Source organism: Pseudophryne corroboree, chromosome 3 (genome assembly GCF_028390025.1).
Source record: "Pseudophryne corroboree isolate aPseCor3 chromosome 3, aPseCor3.hap2, whole genome shotgun sequence".
Lineage (NCBI taxonomy): Eukaryota > Metazoa > Chordata > Amphibia > Anura > Myobatrachidae > Pseudophryne > Pseudophryne corroboree.
In genome coordinates, this window is record NC_086446.1 from 508,471,564 (window position 1) to 508,489,327 (window position 17,764).

At 40.9% G+C, this 17,764-nt stretch overlaps 1 protein-coding gene across 5 annotated transcripts in view; it reads left to right on the forward strand.

The window, feature by feature from the left end:
- ARHGAP44 (Rho GTPase activating protein 44) overlaps positions 1-16,672 on the forward strand; it is a 361,660-nt gene extending 344,988 nt beyond the window's left edge. For 4 of the 5 annotated variants that reach the window (XM_063961030.1, XM_063961031.1, XM_063961034.1 and 1 more), the window contains 3 exons: positions 1,334-1,467; positions 1,988-2,335; positions 12,970-16,672. In XM_063961030.1, the coding sequence (XP_063817100.1) occupies positions 1,334-1,467; positions 1,988-2,335; positions 12,970-13,112 (625 nt within the window). In that variant the 3' untranslated portion in view covers positions 13,113-16,672. Of the gene's footprint in view, positions 1-1,333; positions 1,468-1,987; positions 2,336-2,821; positions 2,874-12,969 lie in introns of all 5 variants that reach the window. The other variant, XM_063961032.1, reaches the window with a different exon arrangement.
- Positions 16,673-17,764: the final 1,092 nt, after the last annotated feature.

Consider the following 17,764-nt stretch of genomic DNA (forward strand, 5'->3'; position numbering starts at 1 on the left):
TGAGAAAAGACAATTGTATGGTTAGAATCGCGCCTATGTGGTCACCCACATGGTTAGTAGAGGTCAATCTATTAAGCTTGTGGTTAATAGCACTATGTGTCGTTCCCTGATTGGTTGGCAGCTATCTATTTTTGTCAGCTATTTTTGTTTCTACTTTTAACCTTTTTTTTATACATATGAATTACTGGACAGATCTCACTGATCGGGCAGTCTTCATGTACAAGAGTGTTTGGCTGCCGGCACACATGGCAGCCACATACGACTACATACACCGTCGGAAAACAAGATTAACTAAAACACGGGCACATAATAAAATCCTGTGTTTTAATTTTTTTTAAAAAGCACTCGTGTCTGATCGATATATTACCTGTTTGACCTTGATCAAACACAGATGAAATTCGACTCTTAGTAAATTTACCCCAATGTGTTTTATTCTGTTATGTTTTACAAAAGTCAAAACTCATTGATGATCCTGATAATTAAGTGTATTCCATAGCTGTCAAGTCATGGTTTGCTTGGTAATGATTGGGATTCTTAGAGCAGGACGTTATGCTCCTTGGAAAAGTTTTATTGGGAGGTATATCAAACCTTCTAAAGAGGACAAGTGGATAGGTTGCCTATGTTAACCAATCAGATACTATCTATGATTTATAGACTGTATTAGATACAGGATAACTAGAAGCTTTTCCAATTGTCCTCTTTAGTAGGTTTTATACAACTCCACCTTAAGATAAAGTCAATTGATCTGCAGATATATCTATGGACGGATCGGGTTCAGCATACACACTGCCCGATCCGTCGGGGACTGACGTCATGAACTGGGCGGGTGTGTACACACGCCCGCCCAGTTCAGCTGTCAATCACCGCCGGCCACCGCAGCATGTGTACGGGCGGTCGGCCGACCGCCCCGTACACACACAGTGACGCGCCAATATATCAGTAGATATATTGGCAGTCGGCTGTGCTGCGCGGCCGACGCGATACGTCTGTGAACGACGGAGATCACAGACGTATCGGCCGTACACACTGGCCGACGCTCCCGCGATATATCGGCCGTTCAAGAGAACGGCCGATATATCGACCAGTGTGTACGGGCCTTTAGTTGTTTGATGCTCTAGCTGAAAACCTGATTGGAAACCTACCTGAAATATGTTTACTACAAAAGGGCTTCAGTACGTAGTTATTAGCAGCTAGTGTAAGTGATAAACTGAGGATGCTTGATGCCTAAAAGAGACACATCACTTGATGTTGTTTCTTTTGTCCAATATAGAAGTAATAGGTGTAATTCTGGGTACAGTATCTCTTTTTACGAAGCTTGCAATTTCTTTTGCAGTACGTTAAAAGGGAAAGAGCTTTCTCCTGTTTCCGGACCAAAGGGAAGTCCCAGCACTGGCCACATGGTGTCTGCAGGTGGAATGGGGCTGAACCAACTGTCAACAGAACAAAGTCCTCATTCTCTTAGGAAAGGTACATGTGAGATCTAGCCTGGTAGATGGCACCAGAGGATGACACAAGATGGCCAAGTGTTTATCTCCATTATGGGCATGGGTTTCTCCCCGTTAAACAACATATATGAAATTGTTTAACTGAGTAGAACTTTAGATTGACTGTTAGTTTTTGTAGATGTGGTTTGGCTTCGGGCTTGATAATGGTAAGCTAAAAAATGTCCATGATATCTCCTTTTTTGAAGGCCTTATCTTCACAGATATTAATAGGATCTGATGCCCAAATGTATTAAGCCTTAAAAAGTGATAAAGTGGATATGGATTAAGAGTGATAAAGTACCAGCCAATCAGCTACCTAACTGCCATGTTACAGGATGTGTTTGAAAAATGACAGGAGCTAGTTGGCTGGTACTTTATCACTCTTTATCAGTCTCCGCTTTATCACTTTTTAAGGCTTAATACATTTGGATCTAAGGGTTATAATGACCCAAAATATTTCTAGTCTTGGTCTCATATTAAATCCTTTTTTTTTTTTTTTTCAGTGTCCAAGAAACTCGCACCCGTTCCACCCAAGATTACGTACACCCAGTCAGGAGCAGTGTCAGACCAATCAACAGGTCAACCCTCCCCTGTCAGTCTTTCCCCGACTCCTCCTAGCACCCCTTCACCCTATGGACTCAGCTATCAAGGGTCGCTTGCTTTGACGCCAAGCTTGGCATCCCCCCCACCAGTGACCAGCACTTTAACAAAATCCCGTCCTACTCCTAAACCACGGCAGAGACCCTCACTTCCCCCTCCTCAGCCTCCTACAAGTCAGTCTGCTTCCAGCCCTCTGTCTACAGAGAACAGTATCCTAGATGGCCTGTCTCCAGGAGATAGTATGTCTACAGGTAGGTATCCATCATCTGCATTTCCATCTCAAATATTTATGCAACACACACATTTATTTCATCACAAAAAAGTAACTAAAACTAAATAAAATAAATCTTATTATGAAAGAATTGATGGTTTATTTTATATTGCAAAAAAGATAGTTAATAAAAACTTTCTATAACCCAGCTAGTTATCCTGTTATAGCACACCATCCAATCAATAGTTAATGAAGACACAGAGAGACACAGACCATATGTAGAATCTAGAATTTAAAAGTTAGAACAAGTTCTTATTAAATGAAAGATCAGGTCAACTTTTTGAAACCTAATGATAATCTCTCAGGAAAATTATTAAAAATAAATAAAAATGTACTCTAATTTCAAAGACAAAATGCCCATTTTCTTCACTGTCCATCTCCCACAATTAGCACTAAGCGTTTTGTTTTTGTTTTTTTGTTGTGTTCCCTCTGTCTCCCCTCGTTCTCCCTTCCCCTTTCCTCGCAGCCGTTTGACGTGATTGACGCTGTGTTGGATATGTGTGAGGGGGAATCTCCTGGTAAGCTGGAGCTCCAACCGTTTCACACCCACCTTGACCATCCATTATGAGTAGTGTTGAGCAACCAAAAAGGGTCTGTTGAGCAGATGCATACCCTATTTAGTAATATGATCTCTTCAGCACATGCACACTTAACATCCATGGTTCTATATTGACATTATTTTCCCCATGCAAATTTACAAAACCATCCCACTGATACATGTACCATAAAATAAGTGTTTATAGCAAGAAATATCTTATAAAGAATCTCCTAGCATTGAAGACATGAATGTCTAGTTAAGATCATCTTTTGGGAACCCTTCTACTGTGGTGCTTGTGAATATGATGGATTTGCAGGAGTGCTAAGAACCTGCTGTCTCTAATTGAGGTTGGTTGCCCACCACTGCTACACTACTTCCTAATTTTTGTCTTCGGTCCAGTTATAGTCAATGCTTCTACACATAGCTGTCATTGTGAAAGTCTCTATGTCAACACTGAAAAGCAGACTCTTGAAGAATGAACATACAACTTGCTGAACATCTCTACACATTTATTGCCGCTCTGTAAGATCACAGTCATACCTTTCACTGCTTAATATTGCAGTATGTTCATTTTCAAGAGAGCTTCCAAGCATTGGCCAGTGTATAGTTTAATATGTCCTTTATTGAACAGTACCCGGTTGAAGTATCTGGGATCAGCAACATTGTGAATGTTGAGATGGACTTCTGCTGAGAAATACCTGACAGCTATGTGTATGACCCCAGCACTAATTCTCCCTAGGCAGCAGCCTTCGCATGAGTCTGCAGCCACAACGCATGGCTTAGCCTCTTAACGCTTGACATGCAAGTCCACCAACACAGGGGTCTAACTGGGAGGGTGTGCAATGTTGTACCCTGTGTTTCCAGTTGTTAATGTTTTGTTGCCTGTTTGAAGCAGTGTTTTCATTGCAGATTCAGTTAACCCATTTTAACCTGTGTCGGTGAGACAGATGTCGGGGTCCTGTGTACTGTCATATGAATTTTAGGTATTTTGTGTTGTTGGTATAGTAGAACCCTGTGAACTGTTTAGTAGGACACAGTTAATCAATGATTTTGCATAATGTCGACTCCCAACACATCTTAACCATAAAGTATATATTTGTAATTCTATGAACTTGATAAAAACAAAAGTTAAGGTAAAATCCCTTAACTCTGGAATTTATGCTTACTATATATCAGACTAACCTATTGCTATCCAGATCAGATCTGGTGATACTGGAGCTTATTAATGTGGTTAGAACATTATTGAACAGGCAGTGTGATAGTGGTCGTCTTCCAGCTGCACTTCTCAACCACATTTAGGTGAAACAGACCAGTGACGTGCAGTGAGGACAGTGACTGGGAAGACACGGCGTGTTCGGTGGGGTAGTGATCTATTAGGGGAACACAGGGCTGGATGGGGAGCAATGGGTTGGAGGGGAAGGAGGGGCAGTGAGATGGGGGTGGGGGTGAACACTAAGCTGGAGAAGGAGGGACACTTGGATGAGGGGGGACACTATGACTGGGCTGGCTGAAGTTCTAGGTGGTGGTGGGGGGCAGTGGGCTGGTTAGGGAGGGAATAGGGGAGACACTGGGATGGGAGGGTGGTCTGTAAAATGGTGGGGGGACACTGGACTGGAGAAAGGGGAGACACTGGGATGGGGGAGGTCAGTGAGATGGGACGCCACTAGGCTGGGGAGATGGGAACACTGACATGGTGTTGTTGCTGCAGTTAGCAGTATTCATCCTAATCATACCCTCAGCCTCCATCTTTCTGCTCCAGCTGACAAGACTGGGTAATAACAGACAGTCATAGAGGTAGGAAGGCCATGCTTGCAAGCTTTCAATCTATAGGGAAATAGGCATTGATATACAAGGGTAGGTGCTACCTATTGCATAATGGTCTGGTCAGATTGCAAAGTTTCTTAATGAGCTGTATGATATGGTCATCCAGCAATGTTGGCCAAGGGTCATGAGGATGTGACAGTGAAGAAAGACAAAATATGTGAGGTTATGTGATGACTGTACAGAGGGCATGTAATTAGATAGGCATTGAAGGTTATGTGGGTGGGTCCGGAATTTGATAAGCTTGTCTGAAGAGGTGAGTTTCAGGGAACGCTTGGAGGTTTGGAGACTAGAGGAGAGTCTTATTGTGCATGGGAGGACATTCCACAGATTGGGTGTAGCCCAGAAAAATTTCTGTAATGTTTAGTGGTAGCTAGTAATGTGTGTGGATGAGAGACGCAGATCTTGTTCAGAGCGGAGAGATCGGGTAGGGAGATATTTTGAGATGAGCAAAGCGATGTATGTTGGTGCAGTTTGGTTAATAGCCTTGGGTGTAAGTAAAAGTATTTTAGATTGAATATGGTAGAATACCGGTAACTAAATGGAGGGACTGATAGAGCCAAGAAGCAGATGATGAATGGTTGGCGAGAAGGATCAGCCTCGCAGCTACATTCAGAATGGATTGTAGTGGTGAGAGCCTATTTTTGGAAGACCAGTAAGTAAACTATTGCAATAATCAAATCGGTAGATAAAGAGTGCATGGATTACAGTTTTTGCAGTGACTTACTGTATGTAAGATATGGTCATATTTTGGGAATGTTTTTTAGATGCATGTAACATGATTTTGAGACAGAATGAATGTGGGGAACAAAGGAGTCAAGAATGACACCTAGGCAGAGTTATAAACAGTGATAGAGATATCAGGTTGGTAACTATTATTGGCCGATGGAAATATAATTAATTCTGTTTTGGAAATATTAAGTTTGAGGTGGTAGGATGACATCCGAGATGAAATGGCAGAAAAGCATTCAGTGACACGGCCCAATACAGATGGTGACAAACCTGGGGAGAATAGGTAGCTTTTTGTATTATATGCATACAGATGATACTGAAAATCGAAAGAGCTGATTAGTCTCCAAAAAGTCTATAGATTGAGAAAGGCAGAGGACCTAAGACTGTAAGACTGAGTCTTGCGGTAATCCAACCGATAGAGGTGGCGAAGAGGTGGTGAAATCAGAGAAGCGAACACTGAAAGAGCGATTAAATAGGTAGGATGAGAACCAAGAAAGGGTTGTCCCGGGATCAGTATGAAAAACCGGCTGCCGGGTTTCCTGGCTGTCAGTATACCAACAGCGGGATCCGGCCACCAGTATTCCAGCAGGGGGCCAAGCGCTAGAAAGCCCCTTGCAGGCTCACTGCGTTCGCCACAGGTTATATTTTACCTCTGTGGGTGTCGTGGAAACCCATAGAGGGAGAAAAGCCTGTGGTGTCGGGATTCCGGCATCAGTATTTCACCGCTAGTCAAGATTCCGGCTTCGTCATTGTGACCTCCAGGATCCCGACTAGCGGTATTGTAACCGCTTCTCCTGAAGACCTAGGTATTTTAGTGTTTGGATAAGAAGAGAGTGGTCAACAGTGTCAAAAGCAGCAGTGACTTCTTGGAGAACAAGAAGTGAGTAATGGCCTTTAGAGCTAGCAGTGACTAGATTATTCACTACCTTAGTCAGTGCTGTCTCTGGAGTGTTGGACCTGAAAGCCTGATTGAAGTGGGCCCAATAAATTGTATGAGTTAAGAAAGTGTATGAGGCCAGTGTAGGCAAGTCTCTCAAGCCACTTGTAGGAGCAAGGAGATAGGATAATAATTTGCGAAAGAGTTAGGGTCAGAATTCAGTTTTTTTCTGAATGGGAGTAATCACTGCATATTTGAATAGATATAAAAAGATACCAGTACATAGAGAGAGTACAGATTTTATTTAAGGTTGGGATGAGCACAGGAGACAGAACTATACGAGATGTAGATGCTATGCTGGCGTTCGGGATCCTGTCGGCTATCAGAATGCCGATGCTGGAATCCCGAACATAAGAATGCAGGGATGGGTTAGGCTGTGGGGGGGAGGGTTAGGCTGCGGGTTGAGTGTTAAGGTTAGAATGCGGGGAGGTAGGGTTAGGTTGTGGGGCGTGAGGGAGGTTAGGGATAGGTTGTGGGGGGGGGGGGGGGGTTAGGGGAAGGATTGGGATTTGTTTACTGTGAAGCCCCTGTTGGGATTTCAAGTAGTCGGGATGCTGGTGTTGGTATTCTGACCACCGGTATCCTGACTGCCGGTATCCCAGACCCAACCCAGCTATACTGATTTGTGAGGTTATAGGTTCAAGAGGATGAATGAGATGCTATTAGCTAGTAGTTCACCCAGTAACAATGGTGCAGAGTTTGAATGCATCAGTGGTGTTCGCCAGGGATCCCTGCAAGGAGGTTTGGAATTCACTGTTCCCAGTACACAAGTCCTAGTCCCCTGCACTGGTGACAAGCATGGTACTGAGTGATAACAAAAACCGGGGTCTGGTATACATGTTCTTATAAGCCACTGCATAAATGCATACAGAATAGTCAGCCAAATCAGTAGACAGAGACTATTGCACAAATAAGAGTCACAAATAAGTCATTGTCAAGATGCCAGGATACTGGAAGGAGTCTTGGGGCATGAACATCACCCGCTTTAACCCAGCATCTCTCCTCTGAGCCAAATTCCTTCTAAACCACCAAAAACTGAAGTGAACCTTAGGAAATTTTTAAGTCTATTTGTTTGGAACGCATCAACTACTTGCTGTTCAACAAATATCACAGAGGGTGGACTTACTGTAGAGGTGAAGCAGTTGATGGCAAGTGGCATGAGTAGAGAAATTTGGGACACATTGTAATCTCGGACATTCCAAGGTAATTTCAGCCTGAAAGCCACCAGATTCATTTCTTGTAGAATTTCAAAGAGCCTGATGAAACGAGGTACAAACCTCATACTGGGAACCCTTAGTTAACAGCTACAACTTCTTCTCCCGTAACCATGCACATCTTTTTTTTTTTTTCAGTAAAACATTTATAACTACCTAAAACCTTTTGAATAATTTACTCCAGATTTTGGAGAAATTACATTCTGCCCAAAAAAGCAGGTCCACCCAGTCATCTTGATTAGGGGACACATGTATTCTTAGAAAGTTCTCTAAATCCTGGTTGATCTGTTCCGTTTGTAGACTGTGGGTGGTAAGAAGAGAAAAAGCTCAGTTTAATGTTTTTTTATTTTACAGAGTACACCCAACCCACTACATGCCATCAACAAATATTCCTAATGGCCATAACTGGTGTTAGATGCTGTCTTCCATTTTGCCCCTTCTTTTATTCTGATGACATTGTATGCTCCTTTAATGTCCAACATAGTGAATATACTGTTGTTGCTCCTTTAAATTTGTCAAACAAATCTGCAAAGACAGGTATTGAGTATTTGTCTTTAATTTTGATAGCATTAAAGCCACAGTAGTCTAAGGCTGACATCTTTTTTTCTTAACAAAGAAAATCACTTCTTCAGCGGATGACTGTGGTTTACACCTTGTCAATACATCTATTATTTTACTATACATGTGAAGCCACAATTATAATGTGTGTATTTATTAAGGGGGCACAATTTTATTATTAGTCTGCTACACAAAGCACATGAAAGGACCCAGCCCTACTCAGCAGAGGGACGGAGAAGGTGGCAGGGCTGCCATCAGGGGGGGACTGCTGGGACTTCAGTACCGTGCCCAGACAGAATGGGTATATATGTGTGAGAGGTAGGTGAATGGGGTATATGTGTGTGAGATGGAGGTGGCTGGGGCAGGACTGGGTGTACGTGTGTGAGATGGAGGTGGCTGGGGCAGGACTGGGTGTACGTGTGTGAGAGGGAGGTGGTTGGGGTATGTGAGAGTTTGTGATGGAGCGGTCATGTGGGTATTTATCATACTGGGGTGACTGAGGCAGCGCTAGGGTATCATATAATTTATATTGATGGACATGTTATAATAACACCCACCCCACAGCACAAACTTTTTAACCAGTTTACGCACCAATTGATGCCCCACCGCCACTGCTCCACCTACATTATCCACAGCTCCACCTCCAGGGGAGCCCTGCCTGTTTTGTCTATTCTGGGCCCCACAATTTCTGATGGTAGCCCTGAATGGTGGTTAGTACATATTAATGGGGTAATTCAGACCTGGTCGATATGGTGCGTTTTTTGCATCCCTGCGATCAGGTAGTCACCGCCTACAGGGGAGGGTATTTCCTGTGTGCAGCTGTGCAATCGCATTTGTTGGAGAGCTGCACAAACGTGTTTGTGCAGTCTCTGTTCAGCCCAGGACTTACTCTGCGGCTGCAATGATCGGGGCCGGAGCTGATGTCAGACACCCTCCCTCCAAACGCTTGGTCCCTTCTGCGTTTTCCCGGACACTCCTACAAAAATGGTCAGTTGCCACCCACATACGGACTCTTCCTGTCAGTCGCCTTGCTATCGCCTGTGCAATCGTTTTTTCGCACTATCCTGTCGCTGTGCACCGATGCCTGGTGCAGTCGTTCGACACGCCGGCGCATGCGGTGCATGCGCAGTACAGACCTGATCGCCCGCTGTACGAAAACGCACAGCAGCGATCAGGTCTGAATTACCCTCCTAGTCAAATTCACCAAGTAAAAAGCAATTATACACAGATAAAAGTACTTATTGAATTCAAAGAAACACAAACATCCACTGTCTTCTCTTTAAAAATCAGTTGGGGATGTTTCCAGCAATAGACAAAATACAAATATTCTGCGGCAGCCACAATAATTTATATACTTTTGAAGGGTTCAAGACACAATAGCCAATCAGGCTGCTGCTGATTTTCATCATTAGTATTTTACACCATGTGTTAAGGGGTGTAGTACGGCTGACCGGCGGTCTCCTGACCGCCGGTCAGCTTACCGACGCCGGGATCCCGGCAGCATACCGACGCCGGGATCCCGGCGGGGAGGGGCGAGTGCAGCAAGCCCCTTGCGGGCTCGCAATGCTGCGGGCTCGGTGGCGACCTGCGGTCGCCACGGGTTCTATTCCCACTGTTCCCACTGTGGAAATAGTCCCTGTTGGTCGGCATGCCGACCATCGGGACAGCGACCCGTCGGTCTGGTGGAGGAGGTCATGTGATTGTCGGTCAGCTGACCGGCGGTCACATGAATACCACCCGTGTTAAGCACCCACGAGAGAAATAGTTCCTGACAATCACATCTCTGTTTTGTAAGCTACTGTAAGTCATAAGAGCAGACGAAGTCTTGAGTGGAAGACACAATTTAATCTGCATATGGGGGGTAATTCCAAGTTGATCGCAGCAGGATTTTTGTTAGTAGTTGGGCAAAACCATGTGCACTGCAGGGGAGGCAGATATTACATGTGCAGAAAGAGTTAGATTTGGGTGTGGTGTGTTCAATCTGCAATCTAAATTGCAGTGTAAAAATAAAGCAGCCAGTATTTACCCTGCACAGAAACACAATAACCCACCCAAATCTAACTCTCTCTGCACATGTTATATCTGCCTCCCCTGCAGTGCACATGGTTTTGCCCAACTGCTAACAAAAATCCTGCTGCGATCAACTCAGAAATACCCCCATGGATCGAAGTGGAAAAACTTTCTTGTGCATATGCACAGTACAAAAAACGTGTGTATATCCAATTCTACAAAAGAAAGAAAAGGAAACTCTGGTTTTGGGGGCACTCTTATGTTGTATGATATATTACATTAACTTTTATTAGATCGATTAAAAAAAGGGGGGTGACTATATCAAAAGACCATTTGACTGCCTCTTTCCAGCACCTTTAAACAGTATATCGCTCACTCTGCCTTAAGGCTATAGGCATATGCAGAGAGGCAGCATTTGCTGGATGGTGCACCCTGCTTTTCCACTCCCTACTACTACCTCACTTAAATACTTATTCTATGCTCTCTCATTGTGATTGGTAATCTTGGGGACCCTTGCACTGACTTACAAGGTGACCCAGAATATCAACACAAAAGCAGAAGCAATACTTACCTAAATTTCCAACCCTGAGGTGCACAAGGAACACGCTCACTTGCTGTACTAATGCCTAGCACACAGTGAGCAGCAGTTGTTCCGTTGGCACCAAAGACAGGTATGTCTCCATACTTATACCTGTACACTGGTAAACGGACATATGGGGTAAAAAATTGCAAGAAATACCTGTTTTTCTTAATATTTGCATACAACATTAATTCAATAAATAAGTTTTTCTTTGCAATGAGTGGGAGTGGCACACTGGACATTGTATGAGATATGAGAACAAAAGACATAATACAATAAGCATTCCCTCCTATACTCTAAATGGAGGAACTAGTATTTGCATTTTTCAAACCATTACCGAGTTTTCTACTTTACCGACACTCAAAGAGTTTCTCTGTACAGTTGTGATTTTCTGCTCTGTGTATCCGTATGATGACAGTGTTATACACGATTGACAAATAACCAGACTTGTAAATCCGGCGATCTGTGCTGCTGTTTGTTTGCTACATAGCAAGGGTATATAACCCATTAAGATATTAATCTGATTAGTATATGGTATCAGTAAACTGCATAATATTTAGCAATATCTAATAACACTTCGCTAAGCTTGCCATTCTGAGAACTATCTCATTGCTCAAACCTATCTGCATATGAGCAGTTATGTTATGGGTTTTTTCTGTCAGTTTGTCTTTTGATATACTCAGCCCCCTTTTTTTAATCGATCTAATAAAAGTTAATTTTTAAATCTATCATACAACATAAGAGTGCCCCCAAAATCAGAGAGTTTCTTTTTTTTCCTTTGTATCATATTATCTGACTCTCCGGGGTTCACCTCCAAACGAGATATTTCATAGAATAAATACAGCCATTTGATTAAATTATTGTGGATCACATCACAAATTCCTACCCTCTGTAGGGAATAATCATTACCTGTGCTTGGTTTCTACCAATCTCCCCTTTCCCTCAAAAGCATATCCAATTCTACGTCAGGACCTCAATGTGTGAATGATACCTAAACACAGAGTGCACGTAATCAGCTTCCTAGGAACTATGGACATGGGCATCTATTTATGAAGCAGTGAAAAGAGTGTAGAAGTGAGCCAGTGAAGAAGTTGCCTGTGGCAACCAATCAGTGTTTAAGTAACATTTATAAAGTGCATTCTGTAAAATTATACGTAGCAGCTGATAGGTTGCCATGGGAAACTACTCCACTAGCTCACTCCTCCACTCTTTTCACTGCTTCCTGAATAGACACCATGACCTCATCCCTCAGTGAAGTTCATGAACTGATTCTCTAAATACTCGTGTCTGCCTCCACTTTGTGTGCGTAACAAAGGTTTGATACTCTGTGGAATAAACTTGCAAAAGGTGACCTGCCACAAAACTGTTGTCACATGGTCAAGTAAAGCCACAAACTCTAGAACAACTCAGACATAAATATTGTATTTATATATCACATAATTTTTTGTTGTTATTCTTATAAAGAATGTTGTGTGATTTATCTGTCTGAGCGATTGTCACAGCTTGGGGTAAGCATACACTATGCACTGTTACAAGCAGTTCCATGGAAATACATTGGAGAATATTTTAAAAACACAGCAACAACATCAGAAAAAAAATTCCTCAATATTGATACCTCTGTGCTTCTGCTTCATTTTTGATTATAAATGACATATTCATACCTTTATGTGGTATCCTCTGTAAGTAGGGTTATTTTGGTTTGGTATTACTGCATGTGTTCATTTTAAGCCTGTTGGATTAACAATATGTAGAGCTATATTCAAACACGTAAATAGGTTTGCAAAGGAAAACTGATTTCTCCTCAAAAAGCTGTAGGCGCTGTTTATTATTTTTATTTTATTCTGAAAGTTTTTTAACTACTGTATACTTGTGAGGTACTGAATTTTCCATCAATTTCAATCTTTTAGTGTTTCAAATGAAATGCAAATAAGGAATTGTAGTTAATACATAACTTGATGTCCACATTATGGTTCAATCTTTTCATTGGTTCCTCAAGATAATATTGAAATGGACCAGGAAACCTCTTAAGCTGACTTTTACCTAGTATCAGCTGTGGTGACCACAGGAGGAAATATATTCTATATATTTCTAGTCTAAAAGCTTGTCTTCTTAGAGACAGATGTGGAAACATTATGGTTGAACACATGAGCTTCTTTCAGTGGAGAATTCTAGTTAGATAACATGTTGGACGTTTATAACTCTCTTCATCCTTGTTACTTTCCAGATATCATCCATTTTGACATTCCATCTATCCTCATTGAGATCGACACTGCCTTGAAACGCGATGCCATGAAACAAGAACAGCAGAGACGGTCCGCAGAAGGCAGGACAGAATCGGATGAAGATTCAGAGAGCACAGCCCTCTGACATTAGCTATACTTTGTGCCCACCATGATCAACAGCCAAACGTGTGCCAATTTCTGTAAATGATCCCCACTATGCTATTAACAGGGGGTGCCTTTATTGAAGGATTTTATTTTCCAGAGTAGGCCTTTCCACGCCAGTGGATTACATTAGTCACCTACCCACTAAAAAAGGGAACGTCATAAATCATTCTGTGTTTCTTTTTACTTCATTTAAAATCTTAATATGTCTACTTCTACAGAACTATTGGGACAGGTAACAAGGTGTCAAAATCCACATTTAGTTTTAGGTTAACCTGGGCTCAATGTCAGCCATTTTGAAAATAGTGCTGCCTATCCTAGTAACCTCACATTCCAGGTACTGTACAAGATCAAAATCCCTTATACTGTGCATTCAGAAATGAAAGAATATGATGTTCCTCTGCCTCAATGTCAAGTCTTTATTATGCACCTTCTCAGATGTGGTATGTGTTGTCCTGGTCCTACAGGCCTCTATTTAATTGGGTATCATCAAGCTCTGCCGCTTCCACAAAGTGAATGCTACAAAAATTGGTAATTATCATTATAAACATCAAGGGAGAACATGCTACACAAAGAATTCCGGCAAGTCAAGGCCTGGTACTTGAGTATTACTTCTGGTTCTTGGTATGGTTCCATTTCCCAGAGCATACCCCTTTATATTTCTATGACTGTCACATTATGAGGGCTTATAATTTGGAGGTCAGTTGAGTGAATTCATAAATACTTTGTACAGGTCATCCTTATTTCAATCCAAATTAAAATTTTACACTTTAAGAAATATATAGCAACACACAAAATGGACAACTGATACTATGTTTTGCGTTGGAGGCCATACTGCAATATCTATACTATGTTGCCTTGTTCTTAGATGTCTGAAGAATAGATACCATTAAAGATATTGGCAGTATAATGTTTCAAATAAGTTACATTTCTTGTTTACAAATATATGTTTGTTCCTTTTTGAAGTCACTGTTAGAGGGGATGGATTCTTGTCAAGTCCATAGATGTATAATTAGCGTTAATACCTGTTGTTTGTAAATGTACATGTATGTACATTTACAAGCAACAATGTATGTTTTTTTTGTGTTTCAGTTTTATATTTCAGGAACATTTCAGCAAGTCCAGTGGCAAACCTATCATTTAAAACCATTCCATAAATTGAGGTATATTCCAAAGTGACATTTTCTCCTGATCTTTACGCAAAAATCAGTAGAAAAGCTTGCACCATGTTTTCCACTAGTGAAAGTGAATCACAAAAAAATTCCACTGCAAAATACTGGCACATTGGCAAAGTAAAATGTCAAAAGTTGTTGCACATTTCCACATATACTGTATGGCCAATTCAAAAATACATGCTTTAATCTCATCTGATTAAATAACTGTTAAAATGATGGGGGGTTTTCTGCCATTGAACATGGCTGAAGGTAGTACATATTTTATTTATTTTTTAATGGAATTTCTGGTGTCATATTTTTAGTCACAAATGTTTATTTTGTTTTAGGGTTTTTTTTACCTTTTTTTTAACTCGGTCCTCTCATTTCAGAATCAAAACGATTATCACTTTTTCCTCTGTCATACTCAGAGAAAATGTTGACTGTATGTTCTTCAACCATGTAAGATTATGGATGGGATATAGGACAGAAATTATTTACAATTAGAAAAGACAAGACATGATTTTATATATGTGTGTGTATACTGTATATATACAAATACACACACACACAGCATAATCCAATGTCTGCCAGCACTCACAGTCTGTAGAAAACAACGTGCCCATATATCTCCATTAGAGAAGTGGCACTCATGGACAACAATGGTAAATAAGAGGAAAACTTTATTGACCAACGGTTCAAGTCTTAAAGCATTTTCTCCTGAAAAAATTATATATGTCGTGAAATGTTGGTCATTTTACCATTACTGCCCATTAGTCTTGCTTTTCTAATTAAGACTGTGTGTGTATACATACAGTATATATATATATATATATATATATATGGAACTTGTAGCCCTCAAAACATTTAGTATTTCAATGCGGTGCCAAGGTCCATAAAAAATAATATAATACACTCACCCAATCCGTGAAATACAGAAAGAAAATGAAGGACCGGCATATTGTGATGAAGAAGAGAGAGGAGACTTTAAATTCAACATAGAGATATATAATGTCCGCTCAACGGAAACCGTTGCACTCTAAGTCCAGACTATCATCAGGGCTCACAGATTGGGTGAGTGTAACATATAGCTTTATTTATAATTTTTGGGCTTATTTTTTGTGTATGCGTGAGTGTGTAAGGTGTTAATGGTGTATTATAACGAAGAACAAAAATGTTATGTCATTGAATACTGTATATATGTATTTGTTCATAAAACTATATGCGATCCTAATGTACAATTGTAAAGAAGAAAAATACTGCTTGACTGAGCTGTATCTTTTAAAAAAAAAATTGTACATAATAGAATTATTACTCGTTCAGAGTCCCTCCTCTCATCTTTTATATATATATTTTTCCTGTCACACTGAAATGTCTATATTTTATTGCAAGTGATGGTTGACCAATTCCCTAATATTAAGTAAGATCTGTCTTGAAAACACAATGTGTATTTATTTTTTAAATGTCCATTAACAAATTTGCCAAATCTGGTTAAATGTCTTAACAGTTAAGCATGCTTTAATGTGTATTTGCTTCCCACCTATTTTATCAAATGATCATTGGAGTAAGAAAATGCAGTCACAATTGAGGGTTGGAATTCTCCAAAATGTGTCCAGCTGGAACAACACTAGCATCCATCCATCAGCTGCATTCACCAAAGTGAATTAACACTAGAGGGAAAACTGAATAATCTCTTCTTGTCCTAATATGGTACTTGCCTCTTCAACACTCAAGTTGCGGACAATATTACAGTGGAATCTATTAAGAACTTGCAATGATAAACATTTGAACAGAGTCCAATAATCATTGTATTAGGAGATAAAAGAGCAAACTCATGACAGTTGATTAATAAATACCATTGGTCACCACGGTTACATGGAAATGATAGAGATTTTATATATTGGTTCTCAGCTGTCAGGTTTCCTGTTTTGAAGGCTTTGAAATAAATTATTGTTTTGCAAATTACCTATTTTCCCACCCTGTACTTGTTTCATATGGAGATTCCTATGCACAGTTTTCACCCCAGTGGCACAATGTTTAACCGTGTAAAGCAATTGTATTGTTGTACAGCAGCACTAACCATGTATGCAACCTGTCAATAGAACACCGAATTCTCTGTTACCGTACAAAGAACAGGTTATGTACAGCTGAAAATATGACATTGACTTTCTAGTATTTCAGCGTGTATGATCTTTTATCAAGTGTATGGATTTCACACGGGGTGAACCCCCTCTATTGTGTCTGAACATGTGATAAATCTGCTGATAATTATCTTGTATCAGTGCGTGCACATCTGTGTTAACACCAACAACAGGCCCGACCATAGCTTTTCCCAAAAGCCAACTCTCAAAATGTTTTTTTTATAAAATAAAAAAATATATATATAAAATAATTTTAAAACGTGTCATGATGTGGTTATTTTTTAATTGTATTTTTTCAACATTAAATCTTTATTGATATTATATAATTAAAACAAGAATACAGAAAAAAAGAAAATGGGGTAACAATAGGGGAAAAATAATATAGGGGGAGAGACAGGTCATCCAAAAGCATCACGTAAAACATACAATCACTTACAAATCATGAATTTTCTTCAGGTAAGGGACTGCTCAAGTCACATGGAGGGCTCTGTAAGTGGGGGATGAAAGAGAAACTCCCTTAATTTCAGTAATATATGCCATGGAAGCCACTTCATAATGGGAGAGGAGGGAGACATTGAATATGCAGTTTCCCTGGTTTCCATCTGGAAATGGAATTGGGTCTTAGAAATAACTTTTTCAAAAGGAGGGGAGGAGGGAGATTTCCAGTGTTGAGCAATTGTAGCTCTAGCCACAATTAGAATGTCACCAAGGAGTATTCCTGTTCATGGCCCTCATTCCGAGTTGTTCGCTCGCAAGCTGCTTTTAGCAGCATTGCACACGCTAAGCCGCCGCCTAATGGGAGTGAATCTTAGCTTCTCAAAATTGCGAACGAAAGATTTGCAATATTGCGAAAAGACTTCTCTGTGCAGTTTCTGAGTAGCTCGAGACTTACTCTGCCAGTGCGATCAGTTCAGTGCTTGTCGTTCCTGGTTTGACGTCACAAACACACCCAGCGTTCGCCCAGACACTCCTCCGTTTTTTCCAGCCACTCCCGCGTTTTTCCCAGAAACGGTAGCGTTTTTTCACACACTCCCATAAAACGGCCTGTTTCCGCCCAGAAACACCCACTTCCTGTCAATCACATTACGATCACCAGAACAAAGAAAAAACCTCGTAATGCCGTGAGTAAAATACCTAACTGCATAGCAAATTTACTTGACGCAGTCGCAGTGCGAACATTGCGCATGCGCAGTTAGCGGAAAATCGCTGCGATGCGAAGAAAATTACCGAGCGAACAACTCGGAATGACCACCAATGAACCTAATTGTGGAGATTACCAAGAAGTCACTTGAGTTACACTTGTAATTTACAAAGCTGTACAACGGTGGATACACTGTTTTGTT